Here is a 21,402-nt window from a genome sequence, read left to right as displayed (position 1 = left end):
CAGGAGGCTGAGGCAGGAGAATAGCTTGAACCCAGGAGGCAGAGGTTGTGGTGAGCCAAGATCATGCCATTGCACTACTCCACCCTAGGCAACAAGAGTGAAACTCCATCTCAAAAAAAAAAAAAAAAAGAGTCTTAAAACATGACATCAAGATAGAAACCATAATCTCATATTACATAAGTGAAATAATGAATATGAGTATTTTTTAATTACAGGGTTTTAAATGCAAAGCATTAATTATTGATTTTTATTTTCATAGCTCTTAAAGCAGTTCCCTCAATGTTTTTTGCTAATATTAAATTAACTAAAAATTTATGTGATCTGGAACCATTTCCAGTTTTTTTTTTTAGAATTCTATATTTTTCTTTAAAAATGTCCAGGAGAAAGAAAGCTGTAACTTTTAGTTTTAAATTTAATCATTTTAACTTGAAATTATTCCTACCAGAAGTTTTTTCTCTGACTGTATATGCTCATTTCATTCGGATGAAAAATATCTGCAGATTAAGACCTTACATGGCAGGTGTCTTAGCAGCAGTCTTCTGAATTTGTCTGAAAGACAATAAACATCAGCATCCATTAGTGGCAATTTTATTTTTACCAGTTGCCCCTTATTGAAGATATCAATATTTAGCAACTGGCGTAACATTTTTAAAGAATTTCAAAAGGCTAGTGGGATGAAGTGTGAGAAAGTGAGGTCTTCTGGAGGCGGGACAATAGACTCCGGGTGAATGTGAATCCAGTGAATAGCTGTGCTGTAGTGGGAGGTCAGGAGAAGTCTGGCGCATCCACATTAATCTTCTCTTTATTCCAAGAGATTAAACATCTTGAATATACTCTCACTTTCACCCTTCCAAAAGCCAATGTCTTGCTTGTTTTTTTGTTTTTTGGTTTTTTTAGTGTAACAAGAAAGAACAAGTGAACAGGCCAATTTCAAGTCTTCTGCCTTTTTCTCGCTCAAGGTGCCCATTGGTTCCTACTGCTCCACTTTTTTCCACATTTTATCTTCCTGGAAGTCTGATTGTACCGCTCCGCTTAACATTTTTCCTTTAGGTTACTTCAGAATGACTGTTTTACGGTTAACTTAATGCAACTGCATTCCAACATAACTAAACCTTCAGTAGTGCCATCGGAAAAAAACGCTTTCAGCATTTCAGATATCCACATATCATTTTCCTCTTCAGCCATCATAGTGGAATGTTCTGTTCAACTTTCCACCAGCTACTCAAGTAAAGACATCAAAGTCAATATCATAGGTACCCCTCATATTTGTTATTTTATAACCATGAACTATTTTAAAGCACTTAATATTTTATAGGCTTCTTCCTTTCCCAAAGGCAAGAATAAAGTGTCTTTGCTGCAGACATTGGCTTTCCTGAAATTATCAATCTTCTATCATCTTAACCAACTCCTTATAATCCCGGAAACTTTTAAAATGGGGAGAGACAGAATCATAAAGTTTGAAAAGATTCTAATCAGAATTCCTCCACCTGCACTTGTCCACTTCACCCATGGGAAGGGGTCACTGTGCTGGCCTTGTACACACTCAGGGCCTGGGAAGCGACTCTTTCATGAGCCAGCCTCATCTACTTCCACCCTGTGCTGATTGTTATAAAAGTTCTTTCTAACACTGATTTCAAATATGCTTCCCTGTGACTTTCTTGATTGGTGATCTGCCCCCTGGAGAGTTGGAGATTAGGTCTGTGCAACTGCAGGCCAAAGAAATGTAATTTCACCTCCTAAGCTTGGAGACATATGAACCCTGGCTCTACTATTCTTTGGTTGTGTTGACCTGGAGGAACTTTCTTAGTTTCACTAAGAGAAGTGCCATTGTGTCTGAAATTGAGATAGTGGTATGTTTTGTCATTGAGTTTCAGAATTGAAGGATGTAATAGAGTGTCTTACACACAGAGGTCCCTTTAAATGGTGGTCTTTTGTTTTTAATTCTTGTATTTGTTACTGACATACTGATTTGAAAGCATTTTCACTCATTTCCCCCAATTTTTACACATTTTTCTAGCCGTCCTTTCCCAGAGAGCAGGATGGGTGTCCTGTATTTATATAGTCTTTTTCCAGAGTCTTAAATATAATGTTAATTTCTCTAAGAATTAAATCATAATCTTAGAAACAATATATGCATGATATTTCCAAAGACACACCCCATAAGCCTTAGGTGTTTATGTAATAATGTGATGTAATGAAAGATGATTCGTGCATCCCAAAATGCTGCAGTTGGAGGCACACCCCAAAATTCTGTGTGATTTGGACCTAGTTCTTTCCCATCGATTTAACTCCAGTCCATCAGTGTGCAGCTTGTGTTACCAAAAACAGTGTGGAGGCCTTTATCATCAGTATTGCCTGCAAGATCTCATACAGGTCAAAGTGCTTTGCCTTTAGTGTTATCACTGCTGATTTAAATAAATTCTTATTCTGGGTTAAATGTATCTTATTTTATAACTGCTCAGAGATAGGTATATTGTGATTTTTGTTTGTGCATGTCTGAGTTTTTCACTTTTCCTCTGTTTACTGACCCATGATTCTTCTATAAAAGTTATCAGAGGCTTTTTAGCACGCCAGCACCTGCTTCAGAAAATGAGCATCAGACAACAAGAGGTGACTTCTATCAATAGCTTTCTGCAGAACACAGAGGACATGGGGCTGAAAACCTATGATGCCCTGGTCATTCAGAATGCTTCAGACATTGCCCGGGAAAATGACCGGCTCCGTAGTGAAATGAACGCTCCCTACCATAAAGAGAAGCTAGAGGTCAGGAACACGCAAGAGGAAGGAAGCAAAAGGTAAAGGCAGAGAGCATGCAACTTTAATTACCTTTGTGATTGATTCAGTGGAGTCATGAAAATTCATATAGCCCTTAATGCAGAGTTCGATCAAATAATACGACAGGAGTTACAGGAACAGGCGTGCATGGTTTGTTATTTGAAACAGCAGCAGTCTAAAAAGATGCTTTCCTGTGCTGTCTTCTCATGAGTTCGAGGCTGTCTGCATTCCTTCATCCGTATGTGATGATGACTGCCTCACTTGCCATGCTTGTGTCACTTAACTACCTCAAGCACACTCTAGTTCTAAAGCATTTACTGTTTCTGTATTAGCAAAACTATATAGCTTGGCTGTTGACATTTTTACACAAGTGTTACGGACATAAGGCTGGCTTATAGAAACTTGTGGAAATCTGACCCAAACAATGGAGATACCACTCTGAAAACATGAAAGAAGTGAACTCAATAGGTAGATTGTAAGTGTATTACATATCCCTGTGTAAACTGTCACATCTCTCTTTTCCAATAAAGCAAGCTTTGGGGAAAGCTTTTTATGTAAAAGTTCACTTTAGATGCTTAGCTTCAAACAGAAACATGAAGACCACCTGGTCCTTCTCCATTTGATCATTCTCCTCTCTCTGAGAACGATGAAGACACTCGTGAACCACAACACCGCTAAGAGGGAAAGCAAGGAGTTCCTTCCTTTGGACCTTAACTCGTCGTCAGAGAGATGTTTATTTTGCCATAGAAACTTGGTAATATCTTGTAGTTTCTCATGGAAAATGACTCTCCTTTCCCATTTCTGCTGATGTCAATTTTTTTTTTTGATAAAGTGGAAATGGCAATGTGTATCTTGTTAATTAGCTTCAAATATCTCAGTGATTAAATACTGAAAAAAAATCCCCTTGGTACAAAAAAAAAAGACTAATTAAACATTACAGGAAAAACAAATTATCCACTGAGTGCCACGCTTTCACCTTCAGCTCTTTCATTTTCTACACGGGCGGCTGGCTCTGCCTTGTGGTAGATTCTAGCCCTGTTGGTGTTCTGCCACAGAAAGATAGAATTATAAAAACAAATGCTTGGAAACTCCTTGTAGACTGAATGCATTGGCATCTTCCTAGCACATGATTACGTTGACATGTGAAGCCAGAAGAAATTTTTTTTTAAACAAGATAACTATTAATTTTATATGACTTCCAAAATAATATTTATTATTTTCTCTGCTGGAACTAAACGGCCACCCCAATTTCTCAATTTGATTATGTATGTATTTTCTGGATACAAAATTAAGTGAAGAAGTATTTCTCTGTTTATTTACTGGATACCAGCAGTTGCCTTGGGACTGGCCAACAGTACAGAGTCAAGGAGGAGAAGTAACAGCTCTGCACGTAATTAAGTAATTACTGGTGGAATTTAAATGGCAGGAAAGAGAGTGACGAGGAGAAAGAGAACACTGAAATGTAAATTTCTGAGAGTTTTAAGTAGAGTCTATCCTCCTCTTGCAAGGGGAAATGGTGATGAACTCCCAGTATTTGATGCATCAGTAACTCTCTATTAAGATGGATTTGCCAGAAATTATCATTCAGATTGAAATTCTGGTTTTTTGATTTGCTTAATAATCAGAGTGTGAAGAATTCATTCAGCGAGTGCCTGCTGGAAAATGCGAAGGCCCTTAAGTAGTGTTGCGTTTGTGTGAGAATGTTTAAAACGTAATCATGATGGATATCCTGCGGGCTCATGCGCTTTTCATCACAAAGCCCGAGCCAGAGGACGGGTGGCCTTCTCTGGACCAACTGGTCACCAGAGGGCTGCACACGTCCTCCAGCCACAGCAGGAAGGGCTGCTTGCCAAAAAGCCGTCATTATGTCTGCTTGAGCAGGTTCCTTGTTACTGGAATAATGCATCTGGGCCTCTCTGGCGTGGTGCTGTTTGTGTTTTGTTTCCCCCTAAGAACGGAAGACAAGAGTGGACCCAGGCATTTCCACCCCAGCTCCGTGTCAGTCTGCATGGTCGTGGATGGCCTGGGCCAGTGCCTCGCTGGCCCGTCCATCTGGTCTCCTTCGCTGCACTCGGTGTTCAGCATGGATGACAACAGCAGCCTCCCATCTCCACGGAAACAGCCTCCGCCCAAGCCAAAGAGGGACCCCAACACCCGACTGAGTGCTTCCTATGAGGCTGTGAGCGCCTGTCTCTCTGCGGCCAGGGAAGCAGCCAACGAAGGTCAGCCCTGGGGAGGGAGCCGGCCTCGTGTTCCGGGCTCGTGAATGCTCTGAGTTCGCCTGGGGGCGCCCGTGGCAGTACTGTGGCCCTAATGTATTCTTAATAGACATAAATCCAATTGTTGGCTTGCCAGCAGCTCTTAATCATTAAATATAAATAATATTTATTCAAATCTCTAAGCCTCTTAGGGAAAAGCTACTTACATGGCATTTCCTTAACTCCCATCCCCACCCCTGCCTCCAAAGAGCAGCATCAAATCAATTCAGAAAGTCAGCAGCTATTCCATGTAAAGGTTCACCAGTTAGAAAGTCAAGAAAATGCATCGGGCATTCCAGTTATCACCATCTAATAAAAAATTAAGAGTGCTTCATCACATGATAAGTGAAATTATTTACCCAGAGGAGAGTCATCGTGCAGGAAAATACTGTTAGGAAAACTTTTGAGACTAGATTATAAAAGTTTCTGCATCCATTGTCTAGAAACAGGGATGCTCAAAAGGGAACATTGCAGTTTTTCTCAGCCAGATCTCATAGATCAGTAATGAGACAATTACTGTTTAATTATTAATTTTTTAAGAATTGCGAAAAATAAAGGAAGTGCTTCTTAGCGGAACACTTAGAATTTAACAGATTTTATTGATCACCCGCTATGCATCAGGCTCTATTCTAGGCGTGCCTATATCTTCCTTCATGGAGTTTACATTCTAGTGTGGCAAAACAGATGGTAAACAGAGTGAAAGAGTAAATACTTTAGAAGTGGATTGTTGCTGCTGAGAGAAATAAATAGACCCAGGATAGTAGTATAGGGTGGAACAGGGGTTCAGATTCTAAATGAAACGACTGGGTAGAACTCACTAGAAAATAATATCTGAACATAGGATGAAACACAGTTCCTTCAGTAAATAAATAACCCCAAGTACAAAAACACAGCAAATCCATAAGCTCAATGTTGGGATGACTGACAAGAAGGTGATAGGAAGACATGGGGCAGAGGCCTGAAGCAGTAAGTCCATCCTAGCCAACTTCTTTTTTTTTTTTCAAATTTATTTTTAATTGACATAAAATTATATGTTTTTGTCATGAACAACATGTTGTTTTGAAGTATATGTACATTGTGGAACGGTTAAATCTAGCGAATTAACAAATCCATGCCTCACACAGCCATCATTTCTGTGTTAAGAGCACTTAGTGTCTACTTTTTTAGATTTTTTTTTTTGGAGATGGAGTTTTGCTCTTGTTGCTCAGGCTAGAGTGCAATGGTGCAATCTCAGCTCACTGCAACCTCCATCTCCGGGGTTCAAGTGATCCTCCTGCCTCAGCCTCCCTCAGTACCTGGGACTACAGGTGCCTGCCACCACACCTGGCTAATTTTTGTATTTTTAGTAGAGACTGGGTCTCACCATGTTGACCAGGCTGGTCTTGAACTCCTGACCTCTAGTGATCTGCCTGCCTTGGCCTCCCAAAGTGCTGAGATTACAGGCATGAGCCACTGTGCCAGGCCCTTTTTCTTTTCTTTCTTTTTTTTTTTTTTAGCATTTTTTAAGAATACAGTGTATTGTCATTAACTATTGTCACCATGCTGTACACTCTTCAAAGTGCTTTTTATTAGTGGCATTAAAAAAGAATAGATCTTTAGGATATTTTTTACTTACAAAATGTTACTGTCTTAGTGTATGAGCCATGTATCAACAATACTTAGATCAAAGTAGAGGAGAAATTCCTAAAGACTTTGGGGAGGAGAGTCCAAATGTGTGTCTTTAGAGTCCTGGTGATAAGGACAGTAAGAAAAGCTGTAAAATGACATTAGATGAGATCATCCCTAGGAAAGTCTTCAAAGTGGACATCGATGTGGGCTTAGATATAAATTAGAACAGGACCTCCAAAGATATGAGGCATTCTCCCCCGGTGCCATATATACCAGGAGAAGCCCATGATCTGTGGGAGCCACCAGCACCCTCCCTGAGAAAGTGGGGAGCATCTCATCGCCACCGTTCCAACTTTCAGGCCTCCATTTTAGATTTGCGGCCCGTATCTCAAAAAGAGGTGATTAGAGTAACAAGAAAGATTTTTGACAGCTTGCGTGAGGAAGATGGTATCTAAGATGCTAAGACCTGTGAGATGGAGAGGGTGGGAAATTAAGACTCCAGATAGTATCAGACATTGAAAAAACAGTCATGAAATGTGATTGAAAATTGCAGCAAATGCAGAATGGAGCCCCATCCAAGCTTGAGCCCTGCAAACAGGCTCTAGGAATTTGCATATATAGGCCTCAGAATATCTTGTAACATCTAGAAAAAGCTAAAAGTTTGTGTGCACCTTAAAAGACCACTGCCCTGGAGTAATGGGGGGGGGCCACTTTGCCACATGTTACGAAAGGAGATCAAATAGTGAGGAAGAAGCTGAGCTCAGGGAGCGCTCTCATATGGGCAGCAAAAACAGACAAAAAAAGAGTCCATTAAAATAAAGGTTACTCAGGAACGACAGGAGATAAACACACGCGCGCGCACACACACGCACGCACACAGACATGCACGTGCACACACGCACGCACACGCTCACACATGCGTGCACACGCACGCACGCACGAAAGCAAAGTGACCCCAAAAAAGATTAATAAAGAGGACAGCTATAATAACTCTTAAATTCCTTATTACATGCTATCAAAATACATCATGTGGTAGCATTAGACATGCAAGATATTTATGTAAAATTTAGTTTCTTGGATCCTAATTTTGTCAGATATGTGATTATAAGGTACTTAGAGATGCATTTTGTCCACTATGTCCCACCCTGGTGAGCAGACCTTTCAGAAGCTTGTCAAAAGGCAAGTGTATACATGGTTTCATTTTTACCATCTACATTGTTTCCTTTTTACCATCTACATTGTCTGTTCTTTCTTACAATACATAATTCCTCATGCTGGTTACTTTACAACCACCACTACAAAAAGAAAGTCTTTGATCTCCTGCAACTAGAGATGTATTTCTGCATTCTGGCACGCGCTCTCAATACCGTATATTTTTAAGAATAAGACAATTAAACAGCTTAATCTGCTCAAGCATGCTTGCTATTAGTTTTTACAGCATTAGGGAGTCAGAGAAGGCCAGCGCAGGAGCTTAGCCACCCAGTCTGTCAGTGGTCTGGGTTTCTAATCCATGATTGCAAAGGTAGCTCCACCCACACGTGATAAGCCAGCTGTCAAATGCGGTTCTGGTCCCTTCTGTGCCCTTATGTCAGGATCTGAAGGTGGTTGAGACAGTGATGAAATTGATCCTAGCATCTTAGACATCTCCCTCAGTCCAACACAATCCAAGTATCATCTAAGTCTTTGTTGTTCAATGCAGTAGCCACTAGGCACATGTGGCCAATTAAGTTTAAAGTGAATAAAATTATATACAATTTTAAATATCATTCCTCCATCATCAGTCACTTTCCAGGTACTCAGTAGCCACAGGTGTAGAACTTTTCCATCATCACAGAAGCTTCTGTTAGACAACCCTGATTCTAAATGCTTCGTGTGTCTACCAAGTGGTGATCCTGAATTTTTTTGCACCTAGTAACATCACAAAATTATTGTCCTTTCTGTCAAAAGATAGGAAGAAAATTTGATCACTATTCTAAAATGCTTGATGTACCTTGGTTTCACAGGATTGAGGACTGCAGCTGAAGTTGGTTTTGTACCTGAGCCATCCTTTTTGGCATGTGAAAAAATCAAGTTCAAGTTCTTTTCCTTTACAAATAAAGCTGTGAATCAGTTCAGATGGTTATAGAGTGAAAGGAGATCTGATTGGAGACCAAGGACCAAGGATTGTAGGGTGACCAGCCCCAAGGTCACTTTAAAGTTGTCTTTGTGTTTATCCTTGTTCTTATTAGCGTATGTCTTTCCTGGTAGGTCCTCACCCAATAAAAATGGTTGTGGTGAAGGAAAACAGTAGAGAGAGCAATTTTTTTTTTCTCATTTCCTTTGTGCCTCAAAAGCATGAAACAATTTTGCAGGCCAATAAATGGTAACACTTCTTTGCAAACTATTAGCAAGCTAGAGACAACTATTTAAAAGTACCATGTTTTTAGTAGGTCGGTGCAAAAGGAATTGCGGTTTTGGCCATTGAATAAAAGCCTGTGGTTGCTCTTTGCAAATAGTGGCTAGGAAAGGAAAGATAGGGCCTGGTTTTCACTTCCTCTTGGCTGGGGCCTCCCAGCTGGAGTGCTGTTCTGCAGAGTCCGTTCCTCACACACCGGGTGCAGCCTTTCTCCCAAAGACGGTTAACATTCTCCTGAATTGTCTCCTGACCGAAGTTAAATATAAGCCTGCATTTCATGCGTGTGACTTTGAAGAAGTGACTCAGTCTTTCCAAGCCCATGTATATCAAGGAGCAGCAACCGCAGAAACATGGCAGTGGCTATTTCTGGGGAGTTAAGAAGCGAAGGACTGTAAAGCCTCATTGCCCAGGACATAGCAAGTGCTGAACAAAGTTACATGCATTTAGCTTTGTTGTTAATGAAGCCTCTGGCAGTCAGTTTCCTCATTTGTGAAATGGATACTAAATTCTAAAATGTGGGACTTGCAATTAAGTCATGATGTCAGTGGTGCTGTTCCTGGCTTGGAGTGACCGTTGCTCAAGGTGAAATAGCAGAAGCAAGCTGTTCTCAGGCAGCTCTAGTCCTCACTGTTCACCGTTCTATGTGGACGCTTCCACGCTCACCCTCCCTTCAGACACCCAGCTGTCTCCTCCTTGGAAATTATACCTTAATGAACCTATAATTGTTTTTTTTTTTCCAAAAATTGCTGTACAACTCCATTCTCCACAAAACGCAGTTTACCTATGTAGACACAATCATGATTCAGCTCAGTGGCTTAATTTGGAAATAACTTTCTTTTCTTTACTTTCTTCTTTCTGTCTTCATTCTAGAACAACATGTGTCCCATAGTAAGCACTCAACAAATACTTATCAAGTGAATACAAGTTACAGAAATCTATTTCTCTCTACACTCTCTTCATTAAAAGAGAATTTGCTTCCTATCAGTATATCAGAGGGAGCACAATTTGGCAAGGTTCGAGAAGTACCCTTGAAATGTGTCAAGGCTGGATTTGTCCGCATAGTTTTAACAGAAGCCCTTAAAAAAATTTTTTTCTATTATCTGAAAATGGACAGAAATTAGGTCTTCTGTGAATGCTCTTCTGAGAAATGCGTTGCTGGGGATAGCAGAACACAATTGCAGAGTTCACCACCTATGTCGCAGTTGTACATTCAACAAATAGTAATTAAGTGTCTTCCACGAGCCTGGCTTCTCCCTGAGGACCTGACAGACCAGGTGAGGAGATAAGTGGTCAAACAGATTACAGGGGAAGCATAGCCACAGCAGTGAGGGTGCGATAGGTGCACACCGGGCCACAGAGTGCCTTGCCCTCCATGGAAACTGTGAAAGGCTCCGGAAGGGCATGCCGACAGCATGGAGTGCAGTCGGGAGGGTAAAGGTGGGGGCAGGGAAGGCAATGATACTGCCTGAACTGCTCCTCCCACCAAGAAAGAAAAGTTATAACAAGGTTGCGACATGTGACTGCTCAGTAGAAGCCCTTCCTGTCCAATTTGCAACTGGTTGTAAATCCATCCTACATCCACTCATGTATGCAGCCTGAGCAGTCAGCTAGCAGGCACTTAATTAAGCATCTTTTATGTCCTAGGTCCTGTGCTCTGTGCTACGTTTGCTTCTGCTCTGAAACTCAGCACAGTCACACGAGAAGTGCTGGAAAATGGAGGAGAGTCACATATGCAGACACTGTTTATTTTGGATGAACAAGCATCTCATTCCTCCTTTTTCTCACAGATTAACTATGCAGGTATTTTGTTCTTGTGAGAATGGGACCAAATAACTTATGCACAGAAGATGACTTAAAAGTCACTGACATGCCTTTGCAAAAATACCAGAAGGAAAATATTTTGTAGGAGAAAATGTAGATCTCCTAACATGATACACATGTCCGTATCATTCTCCAGCAGTTCAGATAAGAGGCAACTTTGTGATGTAATGAGATGGCTTCAGAATGTAGTCTATCTAACTCATAAGCTACTGTTAGGATCACAGAACCTGCCCTAAAAGTATTCTGTGATCGTGAACTGTCTTCCCTACTCCATTTCGTTGACTTTATCAAGTAGTTGCAAATGTTTTATGCATCAATATTAGGACAAAAAAATTAAGAAAACTGTTGATGTAAATTCATTTTTAATAACCCTCTAACCAGTATTTGCAAATGAACTTTTAGCATGTGTACACGTGCACATGCACCCAGAAGTAGCCACAAACCAAATTAGACTTTAATTTGTTAACTGTGGTTTTCTAATTTTAGTTTATAAAGAATGAATATTTCCAGTTCTGACCCCCAGAGGTTCCATTTTAACTGTTATGGAGTAGAACAGGATAAGGCACTCTAGTGATCTGATGTTACTGAACCCCAGACCACACTTTAAGGAACAGTTCTATCTCTCGTGGTAAGTTTCTGGTTGTGTAGCGGTGATAATGTCGGTCATGATGGATACTTAGTGATGTTTACAATGTGCAGGCATTAAGCTAAGTATCTTTCATCTGTAGAATGGCCCTACCTAGTAGGACTGTCATCATGACCCTATGTAGAGAAGTGTGTTAAGTCACTGAGCAGTGGTGTAACTTGTCCTATGTCACATAGGCAAGCTTTGGACCCTTGAGTCAGGTTCTCAACAGCCTCTCGACAAACATGCTACTTGTATTTATAATTGTTTAATGTAAAAAGGCTCTTCACCACATCTGTAGCAAACTTTCAGGGAATACTATAGCAGTTACATGTTGTCACATAACAACCCACCCAGAATTTACAGATTTATATACAGTAGTGATTGTTTTACTACCCCTCTCAGGCTTTGGGTGTCAACAGAGATCACTGAGGCAGTTGTCATACGTGGTCCTTCATGCAGCAAGGTGGCTGGAATCATCTGAAAGCTGGTCACGGGAATGTCTGGTGCCTCAGCCATCTGAGGAGAGCGACTCCTTGGGTGTCTGTCTCTGTCGATGTGATCTCTCTGCATTGCTTGGGCAGCATGACAGCTTCAGGGTATCCAACTTCTTTCACTGAGAGTCAGTGCTTCGGGGGCATGTGCTTTGGGAGAGAGAAAGCGGTAGATGCAGCCTCGCTTTGAGGGAGCCAGCGTGGGAGGTGAGCAAACTCCCTTCTGCCACGTTCCTTTCATCACAGTCCCAAACACCCATCCAGGTTTAGGAAAGGAGAAACTGATTCTACCTCTGGAAAGGATATACTGTGGTGGCCAAGGTGTTGGAAAGTACCGTCTGTGTCAGTCCACCCTCTGGACAAAATAATTTGTATCCCTCTCTCATCCACACTATACTCAGCCCTCCCCCAGACTCCCCAAAGCCTCCTGCAGCATCACGTCTGGCTCAGGTTCAAGGGCCAGATCGCATCATCTAAATGAGTTCCCGGTGTGCCAGTGCCTCTGGTACGATTCCTGAGAGAGACAGCACCTCCAGTGTGTCCTCTTCCATCTGAAGACTTAATGACCAAAAAGACAAGTTGCCGGATCCCCCACACAACCAAAATACACTGGAGGGACAGGCAGAGAATAACTGTGATGCACGCTTCTGTTCAGACACGGGAGGGAGATCAGGTGACACACAGTGGTCATCGGTGGGTGGCAGTTATGAACAAGAGCTGGATACATGTTGCTTGTGCCTTCATGAGGATTTAGTCCAGTTCGCAGACTGGAAATAATTTTCTATAGCTCTTAGCTCTGTGTTCTGGAATCTTGGCACCCCCCTTTTTGACTAATAATTCCCAGTCCACAAGAGGTGATTTATGTTTGGGAGGCTGGTAGTTTTCTCAGCCTGCTTCTTCCTTATCAGGGTTGTGTTGTTGCTGTTGTTTAGAGGTGAAGTCTTGCTATGTTGTCTAAGCTGGAATGCAGTGGCTATTCACAGGTATGAGCATAGCGCACGGCAGCCTTGAACTCCTAGCCTGAAGTGATCCTTTTGCTCAGCTTCTGGAGTAGTTGGGACTACAGGCTCACATTGCACCTGGCCAATACTTTGAGAGACCAAAGTTTCTTCATTTTTGTGTGCACGCTGCTCCTTTCAGGGTAAACTGATAAATTCATTTAAAAGCTTTGTGACTTTCTTGTGAATCAATGCATAATACACCTTATTAGTGAAAAACCACATCCACAAATCTTTTTGATGGATGTTGCTGATGTTACTGAACCCCAGTAACTGGGGAAGCTCACTGAGTATTCCTGTTCGTCAATGCCCTTGATATTCTTAGACCTGTGGTTTTCCTTCCTTGAAAAGCCCTATTGAAGCCCCTCCTTGGATTTTTCTGCGTACTTCTTGATCTCATCAATGTGTGCTTGACTTCATCTTTAGATCATGTTTTTCTGAAAATTCCCTGATTTTTATTTCTGCTTGGAAGTCATTCCCTCCCTCCCTCCCTCCCTTCCTCCCTTCCTTCTTTCCTTCCTTCCTTCTTTTACTGTTTTTGAGATGGAGTCTGACTCTGTTGCCCAGGCTGGAATGCAGTGATGCAATCTTGGTTCTCTGTAACCTCCACCTCCCAGTTTCAAGTGATTCTCCTGCCTCAACCTCCCAAGTAGCTGAGACTACAGGCATGTGCCACCATACCCAGCTAATTTGTGTATTTTTAGTAGAGAACAGTTTTCACCATAGTGGGCAGACTGGTCTTGAACTCCTGACCTTGTGATCTGCCCGCCTTGGCCTCCCAAAGTGCTGGGATTACAGGCATGAGTCACCCGCCTGGCTGGAAGTCATTTCTTAGCATTCAAATTATTTGCCATCGGAAGAGCCTGGCAGTGAGAACCATTTTATTTTTAAACTCAGAAGGTTCTTGTTCCTTTATAGTGAATAGTTCTTTCTTTACTTTATCTCTGTATTCTCATGATTTACTCTAGGCAGCTAGAGGAATCCAGGAGGCAACTTTAATACTGGCTGGAAATCTCCTTAGCTACATCACCCTGTTCATCTTCTGTTTCCTATTTTCCACACGACTGCAGGTGAAATAGTATTGCTAAACTTAACACTGTGGCTAAAATGTTCTGTTCCCTCTGGCTTCCAGCATCTTCCTCACTGTTCTTTAGGCCTCATCAAGAGCTTTCTTGAGGCCACCACGCTTCCCCTCATGGTCCCTTCAAAGCTCCTCCCATGGCCCAAAGCAACTTCTAAGAGTTTAAGGGTTTTTTTGTTTTTGTTTTTGTTTGTACAGCAGAGTCCGCTTCCAGGTAGCAATGTCTTTATGAGTTGTCTGTTGTTATGTAACAAACCTCTCCAACTTAGTAGCTTAAGACACCAAAATAAGGTTATTATATCTCTCATGGTTCTAGTAGTTGGCTGGGCTCTGCTGAGCCGTTCTCAAGGAGCCTCTTTCACCACTGCAGTCAGATCGTGGCTGCAGCTGTGATCACTGGACGTCATGGTTAATTACATCTCTGGTGTCTGGGATGGGAAACCAGATAGCTGACGGCTGGAGCAGATAGGAGTCCTCTGGCTCTCCCTCACCTCTCTGTAGCCTCTCCACAGTTCCCACAGCGTGGCTGCTTCAGGGCGTACAGACGTGTGCATGGAAGTCAGGGCTACCTAGACATGTGTCCCAAGGGAAGGAGGGGGCCAGGTAGAGGCTGCATTGTCATTGGCCCAGCCCCAGAAAGCAGGCAACATCATCTTCTAATCATTGTATTCATTGGGGCAGACACAGAGACCCTCCCAGGTTCCAGGTTCTGGAAGAGTATGTGGGGCTGAAAATATTATTGAAGCCAGCTTTGGAAAATACATTCTCTCACAAATCCTTTAAATTATTCATATCTTCAGAGCAACTCTATAATCTTAAGGTTAAAAATGGGGTTGCTTTATTCACTTTCTAGAAGCTCAGGGGCTGCTATGTTTTAGCCCATTGAAAGTCACTGGAACAATGCTTATTAATTAAAGAACTGCACACTTTGGGTACTTTCTATTCTTAAAAGTTGGCTGCTTTGGGGAGCCCTGTATAATACTGACTTACAAAGATGTCATTGAATTCAAAAATTACCTTCGTTCTTTTCCATTCCCATTTGAATGATTTCCGTTGTTTTCTGGTGACAGTGTGTCAAGAACTGAGCGAAGCACTTTCCCTACAATATCTATGTTTTCCTTTGAGATACAAACTCATATCACCATTTTATGCATGACAACCCCGAGACTCAGAGCGCTTTGCCCAGGACCTCTTCTAAAATGACGACCATGCCCCACCAACCCCAGCACAAGCACACACAGTTCTGTGACCCTCGCTCTGGCCTGTTGGTTCTCATCTTCGTGGCCTGTATCACATTCTAACATACTGTAGAACTCACTCATTTGGCATATTTCCATTTTTGTTGTTGTATGACTTTTCCCACTAGGGTAGAGGAGGGTAGGGGACTTACCTTTACTCATGAATTTATCTCGGTAAATACTGGTTGAATGCATATGACTCAGTGAATGAATAAAAGGTCCTGCTGAGATTGGAACCCACGTCCATCTGATTCCAAAACTTTAATTTTAACCATTAGACTGCATTGTCTTCCAAAAACTGGGTACAGAGACTGCTATCAAAATGTGCAGTCACAGTGAGGGAAGAATACAACTGCCTCAGTTAAATAACTCAGGAACTCAACAAAGGCAGGTGTGCCTCTATCAAGAATTCCTACAGATTCAGAAAATACCAAATTAGTAAAATAATTGAAGGTTTGGGAGTTTGGGTATTTCTAAGACTCGAAATAATTTTTCCCAAATTAACATCTCTGTTATCAGAGAAATTATATTTATTTAATAAAACATTATTATAATTTACAGCAAAAGCACTAGAAAAGAAGTCTTGTGGAATTTCTTTTTTGACTTAATTTTCAATAATTGTTTTAAACTCATATTTAAGTAGTTTTGTTCCATCTCTTTTGAAATTCACTCTTGTAATAACATTATGCTTATTTGTTTTTCTGAGTATGGCTTCTTTTTTTACCTTCAGAAGTTTCCCTTGAAAAGTTCTTAGGGAAATGTTATTCTATTGGTTTCCTTGTTAAGGATGTGTTTCTGTTAAGTATTGAAATGTACTGATTGTAAAACCTGTCCTCCCTGACATTTGAACAAAGTCCTTTTTTAAAGTCTCTCCGTCCACACAAGTGTTTTATTGTTGTTTTGTTTTGTCCATTTTACATCTTATTTATTTATTTATTTGTTTATTTATTTATTTGAGACCAAGTCTCACTCTGTCACCCAGGCTGGAGTGCAGTGGTGCAATCTCGGCTCACTGCATCCTCCACCTCCCAGGTTCAAGCGATTCTCCTACCTCAGCCTCCTGAGTAGCTGGGACTACAGGTGCGCACCACCAGGCCCAGCTAATTTTTTGTACTTTAGTGGAGATGGGGTTTCACCGTGTTGGCCAGGCTGGTCTCAAACTCCTGACCTCAGGTGATCTGCCCATCTTGGCCTCCCAAAGTGCTGGGACTACAGACGCCCACCACCACACGTGACTAATTGTATTTTTAGTGGAGACGGGGTTTCACTATGTTGGGCAGGATGGTCTCGATCTCCTGACCTCAGGTGATCCGCCATCTCCAAAGTGCTGAGATTACAGACGTGAGCCACTGCACCCAGCCCATTTTACATCATTTAAATAATCACACTCATTTCTGACAGGAAGCTTCCATATGCCACTAACTATTAATAGCTAATTGGTCAAGTCTCCTGAGTTTCAAATCATAAGGACCAGTTCAACTCGTACGTTATGTCACACCTGTGTTAGGTCCTAAGAATCCACACCTAAGTGTGTTCCACCACCTGATCCCTGAGTGTCCCTTCCCCACTGTGTCTCCAGGGACCTCACCTCTGCGGCCTCCGTGGGTGGCTGACGTCCTGGAGCCCCTGACGCTCCACTGGACATCCTCCTCAGGGGATGGGGGTCTTCTTCCATCTCCAAGATCAAATCTCTTTTCTCGGTGGTGGTCTCGGGAGTTCAGGTTCAGCCAGGGAGCCTAGCGGGTGGAGGAACATGCAGGCCCGGTCCCTTGGGATTCTCGGGGCGCGGGGCCTTGGCTCCGAGGCGAGCCCCGGGCGAGGTGGGCACCCCTGGGCCTGGCCTGGCACTCACTGACCGCGTCCTTTCCTGCCGCAGCTCTGGCCCGGCCGAGACCGCACAGCGACGACTACAGCACCATGAAGAAGATCCCTCCTCGAAAGCCCAAGCGCAGCCCCAACACCAAGCTCAGCGGCTCCTACGAAGAGATATCGGGGTCCCGGCCCGGGGACGCGAGGCCCCCGGGCGCCTCGGGGACAGCAGCGCACGTTCTGACCCCCGGGACCCCACAGTGTGCGCTGCCCCCGGCCACGCCCCCGGGGGACGAAGACGACGGCGAGCCGGTGTACATCGAGATGCTGGGGCACGCGGCCAGGCCCGACAGCCCGGACCTCGGGGAGTCCGTGTACGAGGAGATGAAGTGTTACCTGCCCGACGACGGCGGCCTGGGCTCGGGCTCCTTCCTGCGCGCATCGCCGCCCCTGCTCCACGGCGCGCCGGAGGACGAGGCGGCGGGGCCCCCCGGGGACGCGTGCGACATCCCGCCGCCCTTCCCCAACCTGCTGCCGCACCGGCCGCCCCTGCTGGTGTTCCCCCCGACCCCCGTCACCTGCTCCCCCGCCTCGGATGAGTCGCCCCTGACACCCCTGGAGGTGAAGAAGCTGCCGGTCCTGGAGACCAACCTCAAGTACCCCGTGCAGTCGGAGGGGTCGAGCCCGCTGTCCCCGCAGTACTCCAAGAGCCAGAAGGGCGATGGCGACAGGCCCGCGTCCCCCGGCCTGGCGCTGTTCAACGGGTCCGGCCGAGCCTCTCCGCCGTCCACGCCGCCCCCGCCCCCGCCCGGGCCGCCCCCCGCGACCTTCAGACCCTGCGCGCACTTGGCCTTCCCTCCGGAGCCCGCCCCGGTGAGCTTGGGGAAAGCGGGGCCGAGCGCAGAGGCGCCCAAGGTCCACCCAAAGCCAAACTCTGCCCCTGGGGCCGGGCCCTGCAGCTCCTTCCCCAAGATTCCGTATTCCCCGGTGAAGGCAGCCAGGGTCGACGCCAGGAAGGCCGGCTCCAGTGCCTCTCCCCCCGCGCCCTACAGCCCTCCCAGCTCCAGGCCTCTCAGCAGCCCCCTGGACGAGCTCGCCAGCCTCTTCAACTCCGGGAGGAGTGTGCTTCGAAAATCCGCGGCGGGAAGAAAAATCAGGGAAGCCGAAGGTAAGCGGAGTAGACATCACCCCACTCCTTTTGCATGGACGCTGTGCTTGCGTGCACCTGTGTACATCCGTGTCTGCACAGATGTGAAAGAGTAAAGTTTCAGGTGATGGCCGTGGTCGTTCAGAGCAGGTATCAGCTTGAAAAAAAAAAAAGATATACACCCACTGTGACCAAATAAGTAGGAATTAATATTTCCGTGTTGCAGAATATGACAGAAAAGGCTCGTGATACAGAAAGACACAGACCGCAACTGGATTTAATAAATTATAATTTGATAAATGTTCGACAGAGAAGGTTAAATGTTGGCTACTGATTTCTTTTTTTTTTTTTTTAATTCTTCCTTATAACATGAAAGTGGTATTCTGTGTAAGTTTCTATTGCCGATTTCCGTTTGATGTGCAGTTCACGGCTAACCCCCCATTGTGTGGTTTGCCATCCATCTAGCTTTGCCTGGCGGTATCTGGGATGATGACCTATCCGGTCACTACCCTGCGCTTAATGCTGCTCGGCTGTGGGCTGTCTGGGATGAACCGCTTTTCTTCTGGTCGTGTGCCATCCTAGGAACACGCTAAGGCAGCCCCGTTATCTGTTTTCTCATCCAGTGACTCGGCCCACAGTGGGGTTTGCAGGTGGGAATCAGTCCACTCAAGTGAGCTCCATGACAGGTTGTTGCCTGCCTTAGAAAACATTTATTTTGTTTCACTGTAAAAGAAGAATGTAGCTGGCAAAATAAGACTTTCGTGATGACTTTTTTTGCCAGTCTTTTGTAACTGGCTAACCACATGGCTCTTCCTTCAAATGACACGGCCTCGGTGCCAAAGGTACTGTTTTTGCACAGATTCCTTTAATAATCACAAAGAATGCCTTCATCTTCCAAAAGACATGTTAAGGTTTGTATACAAAGTCAAAATGTTTTCCCAATGGTGTGTATTTTGGGGAAGAAGTTCATTAAATGAAAAGGATCTTCTCTTTAAGAAATATTATAACCAGTCTCTTCCATCATGATGGCATTCGATCCCCCACTCCTCTCCAGGTGAGGCAGGAGGATAGGGTCTGGAGGCAGGGAACCTAAGGCGCTTTCATGTCGACTCCCTAGAACTCAATTGAAATGAAAACCGTAACTTTCCATGCCTAAGTAAAAAAAGGACCCTAGGCTACTCCCTCTGCAAACCCCCACCTTTTCTGCACCACAGATGGGAAATTGGCTGTCCGCAACCAGTCAGTCTTCCTTTGTGTAGAAATGCAACTCTATAACTTCACCTTAGCTTCTGTTCCATTGCTTTTTGCAACCAATCAGATGTTTGCAGAGGAGTGTGATCTTTTAACTTCACTTCAGCCTCTGATTGGAGGCCACCACTTTATGTACATGAGGTGAGCATGAAGTGGCCAATGGGAAACCTCCAGGGGGTATTTGGAGCTGAGAAGATTCTGTGTCTGGGCCCTTGAGCTGCTGCCCAGTCCAATCCCACACTGTGGAGTGTACTTTTGTTTTTGGTAAATCCCTGCTTTCATTTTTTCGTTGCTTCGTTCGTTCTTTGCTTTGCTGGGTGTTTTTCCAATTCTTTGTGAAAAACGCCAAGAACCTGGACAACTTGCAGTCAAGACCCTCTGCTGGTAACACAGCGTCTAAGATGGCAACTGTGGACAGTCTTGTTTTATACATGGAAAACTTCACGGTGGAGAGGTTAAATATCTTCCTTAGGGTTAAGTGGTAGGATTGGAAGTAGACTTTGATCTATAGTGTAGTAACATTTTATGCATGCATTAACCTGCTCCTTCACCAAAAGAAAATACATAAATATGTAAGCATTCATCATTTGATTAGCAATATTACTTTAGGTACAAAAACTAGAACATCTAGAAAGCAATCTGAACAAGTGAAAAGTAGGTCAAGGCTAAGAACCTTTAACGATGAATGAATAACCTTCTCCCTATTTATTCTTCAGACAAAGAAGCTGATTGTTTGTTTAGCTAACAAATTCTTCTTAATTGTAGGCCATTAATAAATGAAATTGTATTTGTAAATAGCAGAACGTTTGAATTTCACAAATCGTGTTTCATTCCAAGGAACAAAATGGATAAGAGAAAATCATTAAATGAACAAATTAATATTTGCTTTTAGAACTAAAAGTTTATTAAAACCTCATGAACCTCATTTTACTAGAGAATGGAACAGGGTGAATTCTTCTTGACTCTATTCAAGGAAGTGAAGTTAATGAATTTCTAGACAGACCTCATCATCTGGAAATCCCAAAGCCTACCCCTCAGAGGATAGCGAGAATTATAGTGAGCCCCCCAGGCCTAGTGTGTAAATTTGCCAATTATATTTCCCTGTGGTGGTATTAACCAGTATTTGGGAACACACATCAAAATCTCAAGTACAACATAGTTCAACTATAATTATAAGACATCTATTTTCTTATTGTAGGCTTTTCTGCAATACTTTTTCATGTGAAAAGATTGGATTGAGCCACTTATGACTTTCTCAAAAATATATGAATTGGCAACTTTGGCCACTTGCACAGTTGCTGTAGTAATAGAAAACTTAGCAATACCAGACCATGTCATCCCCACACACCAGACTGTGGGAGTCTTAACTATTCAGTTGAGAATTGTATAATAATTCTTTTTTTTTTTTTTTTTTTTTTTTTTTTGAGACTGAGTTTTGCTCTTGTTGGAGGACAATGGCACAATCTTGGCTCACTGCAACCTCCACCTCCCAAGTTCGAGCAATTGTTCTGCCTCAGCCTCCCGAGTAGCTGGAATTACAAGCGCCCGCCACCACGCCTGGCTAATTTTGTATTTTTAGTAGAGACGGGGTTTCACCATGTTAGCCAGGCTGGTCTCAAACTCCTGACTTCAGGTGATCTGCCCGCCTCAGCCTCCCGAGTAGCTGGAATTACAAGCGCCCGCCACCACACCTGGCTAATTTTTGTATTTTTAGTAGAGACGGGGTTTCGCCATGTTAGCCAGCCAGGATGGTCTCAAACTCTTGACCTCAGGTGATCTGCCCGCCTCAGCCTCCCAAAGTGCTGGGATTACAGGCATGAACCACCATGCCCGGCCTAGTATCTAATTCTTTATGGGCTGTGATGAGGGAAATAAGTTTACAAGTTTGAATGTCATGTTCTC

The 21,402-nt window shown here is 43.5% G+C and overlaps 1 protein-coding gene across 2 annotated transcripts in view; it reads left to right on the top strand.

The window, feature by feature from the left end:
- Nucleotides 1–21,402, top strand: part of MYO16 (myosin XVI) — a 626,143-nt gene that overhangs the window by 523,484 nt on the left and 81,257 nt on the right. For both annotated transcript variants that reach the window (XM_023217640.2, XM_023217641.2), the window contains exons 30-32: nt 2,549–2,795; nt 4,729–4,997; nt 17,170–18,270. In XM_023217640.2, coding sequence (XP_023073408.1) covers nt 2,549–2,795; nt 4,729–4,997; nt 17,170–18,270 — 1,617 coding nt within the window. The remainder of the gene's footprint in view (nt 1–2,548; nt 2,796–4,728; nt 4,998–17,169; nt 18,271–21,402) is intronic.

This window comes from Piliocolobus tephrosceles, chromosome X (assembly GCF_002776525.5).
Source record: "Piliocolobus tephrosceles isolate RC106 chromosome X, ASM277652v3, whole genome shotgun sequence".
Lineage (NCBI taxonomy): Eukaryota > Metazoa > Chordata > Mammalia > Primates > Cercopithecidae > Piliocolobus > Piliocolobus tephrosceles.
This window is presented reverse-complemented; position numbering and strand designations above follow the sequence as displayed.